We start from the raw sequence: 13,517 nt of genomic DNA, 5'->3' as shown, positions 1-13,517 counted from the left end.
TTGATGACGTGATAAGGTGCTATATCAAATGCAAGGATTATCTATACTAATAAATCAACAATGTCTGTCTGCGCTTCAAGAAGGATCTCAATAACCAATTGCCGACGAGACATGAATTATACCTCATTGGAAAGGTCTTGCATCTGGAAGTGACATGGGCATATTTGTTTTCCAGTATCTCCTATTGTTCATGAGTTATTTTCAGTTTTGCGTTTTTGCTGCAGTTACACCTGGTGGCCGCCTAGTCAAAGTGGCACTGTGGCATCATGGGAGACAACAACACAAATCAGAGGAAGGAAACTCATGTGAAGTACTGGCTGACTGACCTTGTAGAGTGTATGCTCCCAAGTAAGCAGCATCAGACAAAGAGCAAAGTAGACGTCCATGGAAAATGTCCCTTTTAATCTGAAGGTATAACAGGAACCTGTAAAATAACAATGAAATCAGCAATTAATTCTCTGAAATACTTAGTTTTCAAGGAACATGTTCGGAACTAGGGTTACTGCAACAATTATTGTAGATTAGAAGATACTCTAAAAGGACTAGGTGATGGAGTGCATTAAGTAGTTGAAAAGGGCAACTTCAAGGACAGAATGTGTGCATTAAATATCATGATAAAATACAGCTTCGACTGAGAAGACTTAATGTGAAGAATGCTGCAGAAAATTAGCTTTTTTTAAACACTGCCATGCTTTCATTTATCTCAAATAAGATGAACCACAGCCACGTTTGCAAAATTGAAAAGAAAGTGTGCTTAAAATGAAAATTACTCAGGACTCGGCTTATTTAATAAATTGAACCCCTCTCCATCGCCCCCATATTTCTCAGTATTAAAAATTTGAGAAAACTCATGCCCAGTATTTTCTTGAGCCTAATTGCAGAGATGTAGATATTCTCACTGGTCTTGTATCTTCCAGACTACCCCTTGGTGAGCCAGCCTTGGATGACACTGGATCTGGGAGGACCACATTAGCCATATTCGCCCATTGTGACATTTGGACCTCATCATATTCTATTGTTAGGTGGCAGTATATGACCTACTCCTGGGCACAATAAAGTGTTAATCCAAGTGTTCAGGCCTCCCTTTTTTTGCAGGGTTCTCCTTTTGGTTTCACCCAGCCTCAAATATTCTGCTTGCTCTCTGTGCATTACAAGATACAATTTTGGGATTTTCTTAGCTTCAGTAAACTTATTGGGTTCTATGAAAAAAAATAGTATTTAGCTGATTGGGCATTTTGGTCTGGGCCAATTATTTTTAAAAAGGGAGAATATAATATAAAAAATTGATACAAGGCAATTTTGTTATTATGTGAGGGGAATCTTTTCTATCTAGTTCAAACTGGGAAAGAATTGAGCTTTGGGCAGAAATGTGAGTTTTTTTGACCTTTCACTAGTTTGTATCATCCAACGATAACAACAATTTGCACTTATATTGCGCCTTGAACTCTCAGGTTCCTTGCAAATCGGTGCTTAATTCAATTGAATTCCAAATGCATAGAAGGGGCTAATTTTAAACAAGGGACTAAATTGCAAAGGCTTGTGAGCAACTGGGAGGCTAAAACAAGCAAATTACCTGGGAGTCCAAAACAATTTAATATAAGAAATTAAAAAATGCTCCCTGAAAATCTCAGTGGATGAATAGGAATATATTGTGACTATATGTGATTGATGTGCCACTGACCCAATACAGATCAGGAAGGTAACAAAAGGAATCTCTGATTGCTGTGAATCGGAAAAATAATGTATTGAATTGTGGAAGTTGAAGTTTTTGCAAACATGTTGCCAATTATTTAAAAAAAAGATATTATAGGCATGGTTTTTCATGATAACACTAATGCCAAGCAGGTTTCTAAATGTATTCCTCAATAAATGACTTGAAATAAACTTCATAAATAGCCAGTACTGTTAAGGGCTTCAGGACGTCCACACAACATTAAAGGTGCAATAGAGATGTAAAATTCTATTGTATTTAAATTTAATATTATTTTGTGTGATAAACTACGGATATATTTATATATTTAAGACTCTAACCGTAGTTTTCTCTTAACACTCCCCCACCAACCCCTTCCTGTCTTAAGCCTCACCTCCAAAGTAATGTCTACCAGAAGTGTTCCAGAATCAATGCAGCTTCAGCATAATGTGCATCTCTAATCAACAACCAGTGACAGATACAGGTCAGCTAAACATTCATGAGCTTTTCCCAGAGGAGGCGAGTTCCAGAAGCAGCTCACTGTTCAACATCTGAGAAAGCTACAACACATCTGGTGAAAGCACAAAGCAGGTATCCAGGACTAAATTTCTGGCAGAATACAAGTTTCCAGTCATGGGAATATGGCACGATTGGCAGCTGACATTTTATACGCTTATCATTGGGTGGGAGGAGGTAGGGAATCATGTAAAATAAGTCAAGGCAAGAGTGAGTCCTAAGGAAAAGCACAACATCTTAAAAGAGATCAGCCATTAAATATTTATAACTTCTCCCTCAGAAGACATGCAATGCAGTCATGTGTGTGTTAGAACCAGGTCATAAAGGGAGTACAACGCTTGCCCAAGACCTGAGAAAGTCATCATCTCTGTTACAACAACAACTAAATACAAATACATGGACATCAGCTCAATCTGTGTTTAGTGAGATACATAGCTAACAATGAAAGACCTTATCACTGCTCAGTCAGCATAGGAAACTGCTAAACTATCCCTACGTATTACAGGTCTGCAGATTGAAAATATGTAAACTGCAATAAATTGCACAGCAGCTCAAAATCTGCACACAAAGAACCAGGGCTGAATTTTCTTAAAGAGTCCGTTTGTCTGTGATAAGACCTCAAGCACTCAATCACTTTCAGGGCAAAGATGCAAACTTTAAGTGATGAAAACCGAGTAGAAATATCCCTTATCAAATCACCGTAACTGTTCTTAAAGATACCAAAGGCACAGCAATTCATTCTGTGTGGGAGAGTGGTTGGATTGTCAGGCTCTGCAAACAAAAGGGCTAGTTTGTGTAAGAATGTAAACAATGTGTTGTCAAACCAAATAGTTAATTCATTATTTGGATTTCAGTTCTTTTCTGACAGTTAAAAGACCCACTCATTGCCTACTAAAATGGCTTACTTCATGTTATCTGAAAAACATTTCAAATCCTGAAAGAAGACAAAAAAGGGCAACTGTGCACTGAACATGATACCCCTTGAATTAAGTCAAATTACATGGTGATAGTGCAAGTGCAAGCTTTACAATTATATTACAGTAGGATCTACATCAATGAAATATTGGTAAAGAAAATATAACTACTGTAGCTCAGTGGTTAGAGCACTCGCTTTGCAAGCGAGAGACCTGAGTTCAATTCCAGGCAGGGCGAAACCTTGGGCAAGTTTCCTTACTCCACACACCTAATAATAATCCCTCCAAAACCAAAAACAATAATAAATTGGTCATTTTCAATCTACGACTGTTTGTGGGACATTGCTGCGCCCAATTGGCTGCCGCGTTTGCCCACAAATATACAGTCAATTCACTTTAAGTGTATTCTGTGAAGCGCTTTGGGACGTCCTCCCGACGTGAAGAGCGCTATATCAAATGCAAGGATTATTATTATTATTATTAAGAGGTGAATTGAAATAGTTAGCTAACAATCTTCTCAAAATGAGAATAGTAAAGGAAAGATCAAGTCAAACTGCATCACTCTCTTGGGCAATGTGGCAGTGATGGATCCAGTTGGATGCTACACACTCCCTAATTCCCTCTGGCTATATTAATGTTCAATCACTTATTCAAATCTTCCAATTCTTATTATTCAAGTGGTAGTTTGTAAACAATTCTGTATTTTTACAGGCATTACACACAGGTCAGTATTCTGAAGAGAGAATGAAAAACATACCTGGTGATTTCTTCCTTGACTTTCATGGGTTCGCTTGGGTAGAACTTCACTCTAAAGCACATGGTATACGGAGGCTGAGCTGCAATATTACAAAGAAACAAGTGAAAGCAGCACTAAATAAATCTGTTCCTTCTCAAGTTTCGGGAAACTAACTTTCATATCAGGAGGTGCTTTAGGCCAGTTCAAACATTCAGGAACCTCATGCGATAATAAGCTCTGTATTTTCAGGCATACCTCTGCTGTGGACAAGAAAGCTCATTGATAACGATGGAATAAAGATGCATGAAAAGGCAGCTTTGAAGCAGGGTGCATGTCAGGAAAGAAGATATACATAACACTTTTCTTCTCATGATATCGAGCAGCTGCATTATAAATCAGAGTAGAACGTTAATTCCCATTTTCTAACAATAATTGAGAACGTGCTGCCTCCCTTGACCCAGCAACAATATGTTCAGTTCAGATGATCATTTGCAAATGTTTTCTTTTGCTGTACATCAGCAGAATGCATGGGTAAGGTCATGATTAAATGGGGTCCCTTTGTTTGACATGTCCTTTAATGGTGTGCTCATTAAAGGAAAAGCGATAAGGATTTTTTTTGAATAAGCATTGTTCAAAATGAATGCTATTTAAACACCAGATTGCACTGATCCATGCAACACGTTTCCTTTAAATGGCTGTATGCAGTATGCTAAAAATGAACTTTGTACCATACAAATCAGGAAGGTCTTAGGTTCAATCTTGGATCTTGGACTGACCTAGCTGGTCTCAACCTAACAGAGGTAGAGTCAATCACAGTTTTCACTGGTAATCACTATACACTGAGTTTTGTGGACTTTGTGTGAGGGCACTATTGGGTCTGGCTGTGAAGGCCTCACAATTAAATAGCCTGCCAACAGTTCAGGCTCACAAATGAAGAAAATGCATTTGGTCAGAGAAGGGAAAACTGGAGCACAAATGTCACTGCTAATTGTTGTACAGTGTATAAATTATTTTATCTGAACAGGCTGGATTAATTATTTCTAATAAATTTAATGCAATTCATTTAGAAAGTCAAATGTAATATACATTTCTTACTTTTTTTAAAATGGGTTGAAAAANGTACCTTGTTCCTGGTGATCTTCACCATTAAATAAACTGCTCTCTGTATTCCCTGTACTACTACACACCGACTCGCAAGACAACAAATTCAATGAGGCGCAGGTAGGTGTCGATTATGCACCAGGTACACAATGTTACAGAGGATCCCCTGAAGAAAACAAGCATGAGGCATTTTTTCAGAGCGAGGTTCCAGTAATTGCAGTGGCTTTACCATTTGCGTGTTTTTTNAAAATCCCACTGGTAATAAAGAATGAAATGCAAAGGAAACAGACTTTGCATAGAGAAAATGCGGTTATGTCAATAATCTTTAGAATTCAACCAGGAAGAAGTGGAGTCCTGTAGCTTTGTGGAGTCCTGTAGCTCAGTGGTTAGAGCACTTGCTTTGCAAGTGAGAGACCTGAGTTCAATTCCAGGCAGGGCGAAACCTTGGGCAAGTTTCCTTACTCCACACGCCTAATAATAATCCCTCCAAAACCAAAAACAATAATAAATTGGTCATTTTCAATCTACGACTGTTTGTGGGACACTGCTGTGCGCAATTGGCTGCCTCGTTCGCCCACAAATATACAGTCAATTCACTTTACAGTGTGTTCTGTAAAGCGCTTTGGGACGTCCTCCCGACGTGAAAAGCGCTATATCAAATGCAAGGATTATTATTATTATTATTATTATAAGAACACAGTGTGGATGACCTGAGAATGGTTTCTGCTCCAAGCAGATTCCATCAGAATGACAATCATCCTGGGTTTAACAGAATCCACTCTGTTAGCTTCATAGTAGCGTCTGAGAGTTGTCAGGGCGTTATTGAGTGAGAAGTTGAATTGGGTTGAAGGAGGGTTTGCACTGTATTTAAGGACCATTGCATTTTTTTAAAAACGGATTGGATAAAAGTCAATCAGTTAAAAATGTTTTTTACCCAAATTTTATTTATCAAAATCAAATTCGCTGATTTTATTTGGTGTCCGTGATGGTGTGTGCCCATCTAGCATGCATAATCCCAGAGCGGCCAATGCAGAGAGACTGGTTTTGTGATGGACGCATCACACTGCATTGCCTTTCTATTCTTAAGGTGAAATATCTTGTTGGTTACCTCCATCGGTTAAGTTACTATTTTAAAAAAACACACATTTTGTTACTACAGCTTGATATATCGATTTTTTTAATTCAGTAAAATAAATACCAATTTTCACTGAATGTACTTGGGTCTTTTTGTGTTAAATTCCCCCTCCCTCGCCAATTTTTCCTCTTGTTTTGGTAGAAAAAGTAGAACCGGAGAATAACTAAAAATACTCAGGGTTTTAATGTTGTGAATAAAACCTGACTTTAATAGTTCTTATCTCTATTTAACTGCAGCATCTTTGCTCATGAGAAGTAACAATTATGTATAATTTATTTTATTTTAAAATGGTAATGCCTAGAAAACTTAATGAAACAGGCCATGGTTGAACTTTAACTTTTTATAAAGGAAAACAAATCTTGTCTAAGGGAATATCCTTCATCTGATGTTGTGTGGTAACTTACCTTTTTGATCCTTTAGCTGTATATTTTATATCAAGAAAGTTTTTAAACAATGCAAGATCAAGTCAGTAGAAGGGAATGATTTAAAAGGTCATGCTACTGTCCGCAATACATGGTTATACAATGGTGCAGTCTTCACTGAAGCACCCACCTGGCAAAAGGCAACCCTGGTATCACATCTGGCCTCTCGTGGAGTACACAAATGGTGAAGAAGCAAGTTCAGAACAACATTAATTATAACACAAAGCGTAGAGAATTATCCTGTACCTTTTCAATATTCAGCATTGTAACTGTGAATTAAAGGTATTCTCAAATACCCATTAGCTGTGGAATTAGACATTACCATTTTAATTGCAGAAACATGTCTCACTTTAAAATCCACACTTAGGCTAAGGCGTGAAGACTGAGCCACTGCTCATTTGGAAAATTTTCCAATTATACACTGAACATACAATGTAAAATCTACTCTATATGACACAACATATATGTGGAATGTCCTGCCAAGTAAAGTACTTGAGGCAGAGTCCATTGTGGGTTTCCAGAGGGAAGCAGACACATATATGAAGCTGAGAGGCTTGAAGGGGGGTGAGGATAAGGCAGGGTAATGGGATTGAATAAACACCTTGCTCTGAGAGCTGGTACACACTCAATGGACCGAATAGCCTCCTTCTGTGCTGTACATTTCTATGATTCAATGACATCAGACAAGTTTAACATCATCTAAATATTGGGTAACTATATATATTACATTTTTATATGAAATGGCAACTATAAAATAAGGGTTGAAGATAGAGGGGAATAGAAATCTGAGTGTTATTTGTTCAAAGTGCTACAAAATAAAATTTTGATCCATAAAAAAAACTAGAAAACTTTCTATGACTTTTCTTTTGTAAAAACATCAATTCCAATAATTGCATAAAACCTCTTAACTACAGGTCTTCCTGTTAGATTGCTCTACTGATGGCAATGATGAAGAACATTCATTGACATGCTTCCCAAAGCGGCCCTATATGAAACTGCAAAGTCTCTCACTTCAAACCAATCTGGCAGCTAATTTGATGCTTTAAAAATTTGAAAATCAAGCTATAGACTGAGGTATGAAATATCCAGCCTGACATCTGGGTCACTTTACTGTAATATTAATGTTTGCTACAGCATCACTGTCAACCTGGAGTTTCTCTGGACTTGGTAGTAGTCTAAGGATTAAACACTAAATTTTACAGTATACATTTTGGCCACACATTCCCACACTAGTATTGCCACAGCCAAGGTACTCTAATAAGCTGTGCTTTACTCATAATGAGGCCCTCATGAAAGCTTTGAAGTTTTTTTTACAATAAAATTGTCTTTGAGGAGAATTTTATTTTTAAACACCCTTTTTTCTACCTCTCAGATGTTTGGCATTTTAATCATAATCTTGCAGTTAGGCAGAGATTGTGTAATTTATGGCTTCGGGGTGTTAAAAGGATTAGATTTGGTACAAGCAAAAATAAACAGGTTCATGTTTCTTTATAAATTAAACTTGCCAGGAGGTTAAGAGATAAAACGAGAATGTTTGCCAAGATTACACCAATTAGCATATTCATACCATTTATCTATTAACCACCTGCAATTATGGATATACTGTAATTAAACAATTTCCAGTTGTCCATTTGATAGATTAAAACCATTCTAGACTGTGCCATTCTCACAAGAAAGTAAGTAGCTAACCAACCAATATTTTACCCTATACAACCAGACAAGACACTCAAATGGTGGTGCCCATCTCCCAAGCACAGAGACAACCATTTTTAAACAATGTACAGCCAACAGTTAACAGAATTCTTTCCTCACTCGGGCAGCATTTCTGCCGATCGGCTGACTGTTGCGACAGATTGCAACACTAACATACGTAAAGTAAACTCTAGGCATTTTTTCAAGCTGCAGCTTGAAAGGGGGAATCTGTCAAAAACTTACATTTCATTTGCTTCACCACTGACTTGTTGGGTTCCAGCCAATGCTGAAAAAGAAAATTGAAAATCAATATCACAGTGCACGTCGACAATATTACATCATTATCTTGTTCGTTCATATGCACATAAAGGATGCTTTGTGTTATGTGATGTTCTTGACACATTAGTAGTGAATCTCAGATGTTCGTTTACAGTATAGTTTGGGAATTCAACCCTTAAAATAAATAATCATTTGTTCGGAACCTGCATGTGGCACAAAAATTATAAATTTCAAACACAACAGAAAGAAAATAATCAATTATTGCTGCTGGAATTAGAAATTAGACACACTGCTCTACTGGTGGGATGCACCATTGGAACAAGTTGACCATTGTCTGAGCACAGCACAGACAAGAAAATGTGAACCTGCAGATTTGACCATGACGAGAGATAAATTTATAGCTATGTTGAAAAAAAGTTGTAACATCAAAGAAACATACTCCCATTGCATGTTTGCTTAAAAACAACATTTTTGTTGCTTCCAGATTTATTTCTAGATGTTAGTGCCAATTGTAACAGCCAGAAAGCCATGTTGGTGTTAATGCACACAAATGGAACAGAATTCGTAGAATAAAATTACATTGTAATATTTTGACTAAATGCTTAAGTCAAAAAAGGCACACGTTAATGAACATTTAATATTCCGTGATTATCTCCTCTGCTGTCTCAATGTCAATTTGGGCTCAACCTGCATTTGTGAAGAGATGGAAGCTGTAGTGAGAATGTGAAATTGATCAAACAATTAAGGACAAACCTGTTGAGACTAATAAGAACATAAGAATTAGGAGCAGGAGTAGGCCATTCGGCCCCTCGAGGCTGCCCCGCCATTCGATAAGATCATGGCTGATTTTCTAACCTAACTCTAATTACCTGTCCTATCCCCATATCCCCTAATCCCTCTATTTTTTAAAAATCTATCAGCCTCAGCCTTGAAAATGTTCAAGGACTGAGCATCTACAGCCTTCTGGGGTAGTGAATTCCATAAATTCACTACCCTCTGAGTGAAGAAATGTTTCCTCAACTCTATTCTAAAAGGCTGTCCCTTAATTTTAAGACTGTGACCCCTGGTTATAGATTCTCCTACAAGGGGAAACAGACCCTCAGTGTCTACTGTATCCAGCTCTTTAAGAATCTTATAAGTTTCAATAAGATCCCCCTAATTCTTCTGTACTCTAGAGAATACAGCCCTAGTTTATTCAGCCTATCCTCATAGGTCAGTCCCCTCATCCCAGGAACTAACCGAGTGAATCTACGCTGCATCCCCTCTAGGGCAAGTATGTCCTTTTTTAAATAAGGAGACCAAAACTGCACGCAATACTCTACGTGCGGTCTACCAAGACCCTATACAGTTGGAGCAAGACTTCCCTACTCTTGTACTCTAAACCTTTTGAAATGAACACTAACATGCCGTTCGCCTTCTCAGTTGCTTGATCTTTACTTTTTCCTGAAAATTTATCTTGTGTAATTAAAGCAAAAGTGCAATGTCATATCTGAGGTAATAGTTGAATTTGTTAGGGATGAGGAAAGAATGCTCAACGTCAGCATCTGGATTCAATAAGTTCCCATGAATTTGGTTTGATAACACTAAGCAAGCTGTGTGTAGGACAGGTTAAACAATGAAATGGAAAAAATCTGAATATCATATAAATAATGTGTTTTTCCAAAAACAACCATTTGCTAAAACTGCTGATAACTAGAAAAGTGTAATTGAAATTTTAAAGACACAATTATAGATATGAATGCTTGGTGCACTTTAACAGAATATGAATATTTCCAGTTGAATATATCTGAATAGAGACACAAAACTTCAATTTATCAGAGTCTCAGAGTTGTAAGACTCTTCAATGTGAAGTCTGAAGCCTTGAGAGTGGAATACCATCACTTGCTACTGCTTACATTGAAATTCTGGTTCAATCTCCTTCCCAGGCGATTTATTCCCTACAATCACCAATTGTATTTGGAGCCTCTAAATAAAATTGGAAGGAGTGTTCTTTGGAATCGTCAGTGAAAATAAGTACCCAACTATTTCAAAGTTCTGGTCTCCATAAGTTGCAAAGAACAGAAAAATAAATTTGTACCAATCTACCTTTGCGTGTTAATCCCACAAGTAAATATCTATAGTAAGAAGAGAATCAGTCCACCCTATTCACTCGATGTATCCATCAATCTGGGGAATGCCGACAATTCATTAATACCAGTTCATTTACAATATTGTAACTTGACTTATGAACAGATGTTGATACAGGTAAAGATGTGCATCAGCTATTATTTATTCAGCTAATGATCCCTGCTAAACAGTAATCACACACCTTTTTTAGTTGGATTCAAGCAATACAATCATTCAAATGGCTGGGGTTAGTGGGGGAGAAATGGGATTTTAAGACACAGTTTAACACCCTTCCCTAAATAAGGAGCAGAATGCTTTTGAAATACCACAATTTTGACCCCTATCTTTGTGTTTGGTTTCTCCTCTCTGTCGAACATAGTGACTCATGGTGGGTTCTGATGCTCAAAACAGAGGCTCTCCTGCTTGACTCCCATCAGTACCTTCACACCACATGCCTCCTTCCAGATCCACCTCAAGACCTTTCTCTTTGACTGTACTTTCTGCCCTCTCGCCCCCATTCCTTCGGCCCCCACCACTTCAGCCCCCACCCCCAGCTTGGGGGCAAACCTTAGACTGTCCAGCACCTTGGCACATCCTCCAGACGTGAAAGGCACTATATAAATGTAAATTTGTTCTTGTTTTTGTCTTTTAGCTCTCAAAACTGTGCGCTGCAATATTCTGAGCCTCAGGTATTCCTTCAGGCAAATAAAACAGCTTCAGTTTTTTATGTAATGAGACTACGCCAGTGTGAAAACACCAGTGAAGAACTGGAATGAATGTTAGCTATTTATAACAAATGGTGTCACAGAGCTAATTGTCACACAACACGTTTACCGTGTGACTAAACACTCAGCCTATACTAACCTTTGTTTATCAGAGCACCAGCAAGATGTTGAAAATTTCCTTTGGTTTCTTAGAATTCTGTGCATTCATATTAAACCATTCTAAAGAAAGGGACATGTATTACCTGAAGGCAATACATTGTGAGGAAATGTGGATTAAATGCTTGTCTGTCACAGGCCTTTCACCGAGAAGCCAGATTAATTGAATAACCAGACAATCAGTAAAGCAATAACAAATACTACATTTGTGAATTGTTTTTTACTCTCTAGCTCCTAAACCAGATAAAAGCATTATCTCACTGGCACCGATCCCAATATTTATGTTACACTACAGGGAGAGAAAGCACCCAAGAAAACAGAATTTGAAGTTGGGAGATTTGTTTTTCAGATCTCTGTTTTGCTGGCTCTGTGGGCAGTGTGGCTGAGCTGAGCCAATAATGAAGGTCCCAGGCTTGTTGCCCTGATCTGTGCTGAGTTAGTAAATCTCAATTGGAACAGCAGCAAGAATATCACAATTGGACTCAAAGGGGATTGAAAGTTCTTGTACGGAAAACATTGGTGTAAATGATGCCTTATATCTGAAAGAGTACCTCAGGACATGAAATACGTTCCCTATTGGAAAGCCTATGTGCGTCACTTCAACCCACAAGAACTCAGCTCCAGCCCTTCATTGTCTCTCATTGCCTTGACAAACACATGATCAATGATCCTTTGGGTGAGCACCAGAGACTTACTAAAACTTGTGAAACACGTTCTATCATGTAGAGAAAGTCAATAAGAGAGAAAAGATTGGAAGATACAAATTACATTAAAAAGAATTGGAGGTGTTCACTTTCGAATGGACTTGCAGGATATTTTTATTTCCTTAGATACATACCCGTTGTTTCACTGGGTCAACATATCTGATGCCAAAGTAATCCTTCTCCAACAAGCTGAAATGGTTACAGACATGATCAATGAGGAACTGACCCTTCGTGTCTCTCTGTGAAAACAAAAAAGAGTGATTTCCCCTCACTAAATATTAACACAATTATCAGCATCAACATGTTAATTAATAAATAAATTCATCTTTTAACTTTAACTGCTTGCATCTTGTGGACCATGAAAAATAATTAATAATAACTTTCAGTCAATAGATACAGAGGAAAGATCTTATGCTTTCAGATAGTACAACAGCTTTGTAATTCTATCATAAATTATTCACAGTAAACTCCTGATAACTCGACCCTGGCTTAACTTGTCAGTTCCACTGAAATCATCATGCTGTCAATATCCCAGCCGCATTTATTTATGTATTCATACATGTGCCTAATTTTCCATTCCGGATAACTCATCACTGAGCCCTTGTCCCTTGGAGCTATTAGGAGTTTACTATATGTAGGTCTTCAATGACAAACAACAACACAACTTGTTTTTTGTAACGTTCTTCACGTAGCGTAACATCTTGGAGCACTTTACATGGACACGGTTGGACACCAAGCCGAAGGGGAAGGGGGAAGGTGGCCATAGGTATGTATGAAGAAGTAGGATTTAAGGTATTTGATTTAAGGCATAGATGGTTACTTGAAAAGGAAAAATTTGCAAACATATGGGGAAAGAGCAGGAGAGTGGGACTGATTGGGTAGCTCTTCCAAAGAACTGGCACAGGCACGATGGGCCAAATTGCCTCCTTCTGTGCTGTAATATTCAATGAATCTATGATTCTAAGGTGAGATTTTAAGACTGAAAAAGATGGAGGGTTAGATGGAGGGAGTTCCACTGGTTAGGAGCGTAGGAACTGAAGGGTTTGAAAAACACCTCAAGATAATTAAAAATATCCAAGAGCATTCCATATCACGAAATATTAACTGGAGTTTGAGTAAAGAGCTCAACACAATGGAAGCTTCAGAAATTAATAATATTCTTCAAACAAATTGGGATGTCTAAAATTGATGAAGTATTATAAATGGTGTTATATCTTCTCTTTGGCGAGCAAATTGCGTTGTTTCTGTTTGACATCAGTACTATAAGTGCTACCACACTTAATCATCACAGAAAAGGTTGAGTAAAAAAGACCCACGAGCAGATGAACATGATCAAGTATA

The 13,517-nt window shown here is 37.8% G+C and overlaps 1 protein-coding gene across 2 annotated transcripts in view; it reads right to left on the bottom strand.

Annotated features, from left to right (window-relative positions):
• Positions 1 to 13,517, bottom strand: part of frmd3 (FERM domain containing 3) — a 110,082-nt gene that overhangs the window by 35,952 nt on the left and 60,613 nt on the right. For both annotated transcript variants that reach the window (XM_007906830.2, XM_007906829.2), the window contains exons 2-5: positions 12,311 to 12,415; positions 8,450 to 8,492; positions 3,878 to 3,956; positions 327 to 424 (exon numbers count right to left, since the gene is read on the bottom strand). In XM_007906830.2, the coding sequence (XP_007905021.1) occupies positions 327 to 424; positions 3,878 to 3,956; positions 8,450 to 8,492; positions 12,311 to 12,415 (325 nt within the window). The remainder of the gene's footprint in view (positions 1 to 326; positions 425 to 3,877; positions 3,957 to 8,449; positions 8,493 to 12,310; positions 12,416 to 13,517) is intronic.

This window comes from Callorhinchus milii, unplaced genomic scaffold (genome assembly GCF_018977255.1).
Source record: "Callorhinchus milii isolate IMCB2004 unplaced genomic scaffold, IMCB_Cmil_1.0 Scaffold1, whole genome shotgun sequence".
NCBI lineage: Eukaryota > Metazoa > Chordata > Chondrichthyes > Chimaeriformes > Callorhinchidae > Callorhinchus > Callorhinchus milii.
Note: the sequence above shows the minus strand (reverse complement) of the source record. Positions and strands in the feature narration are given on the sequence as shown.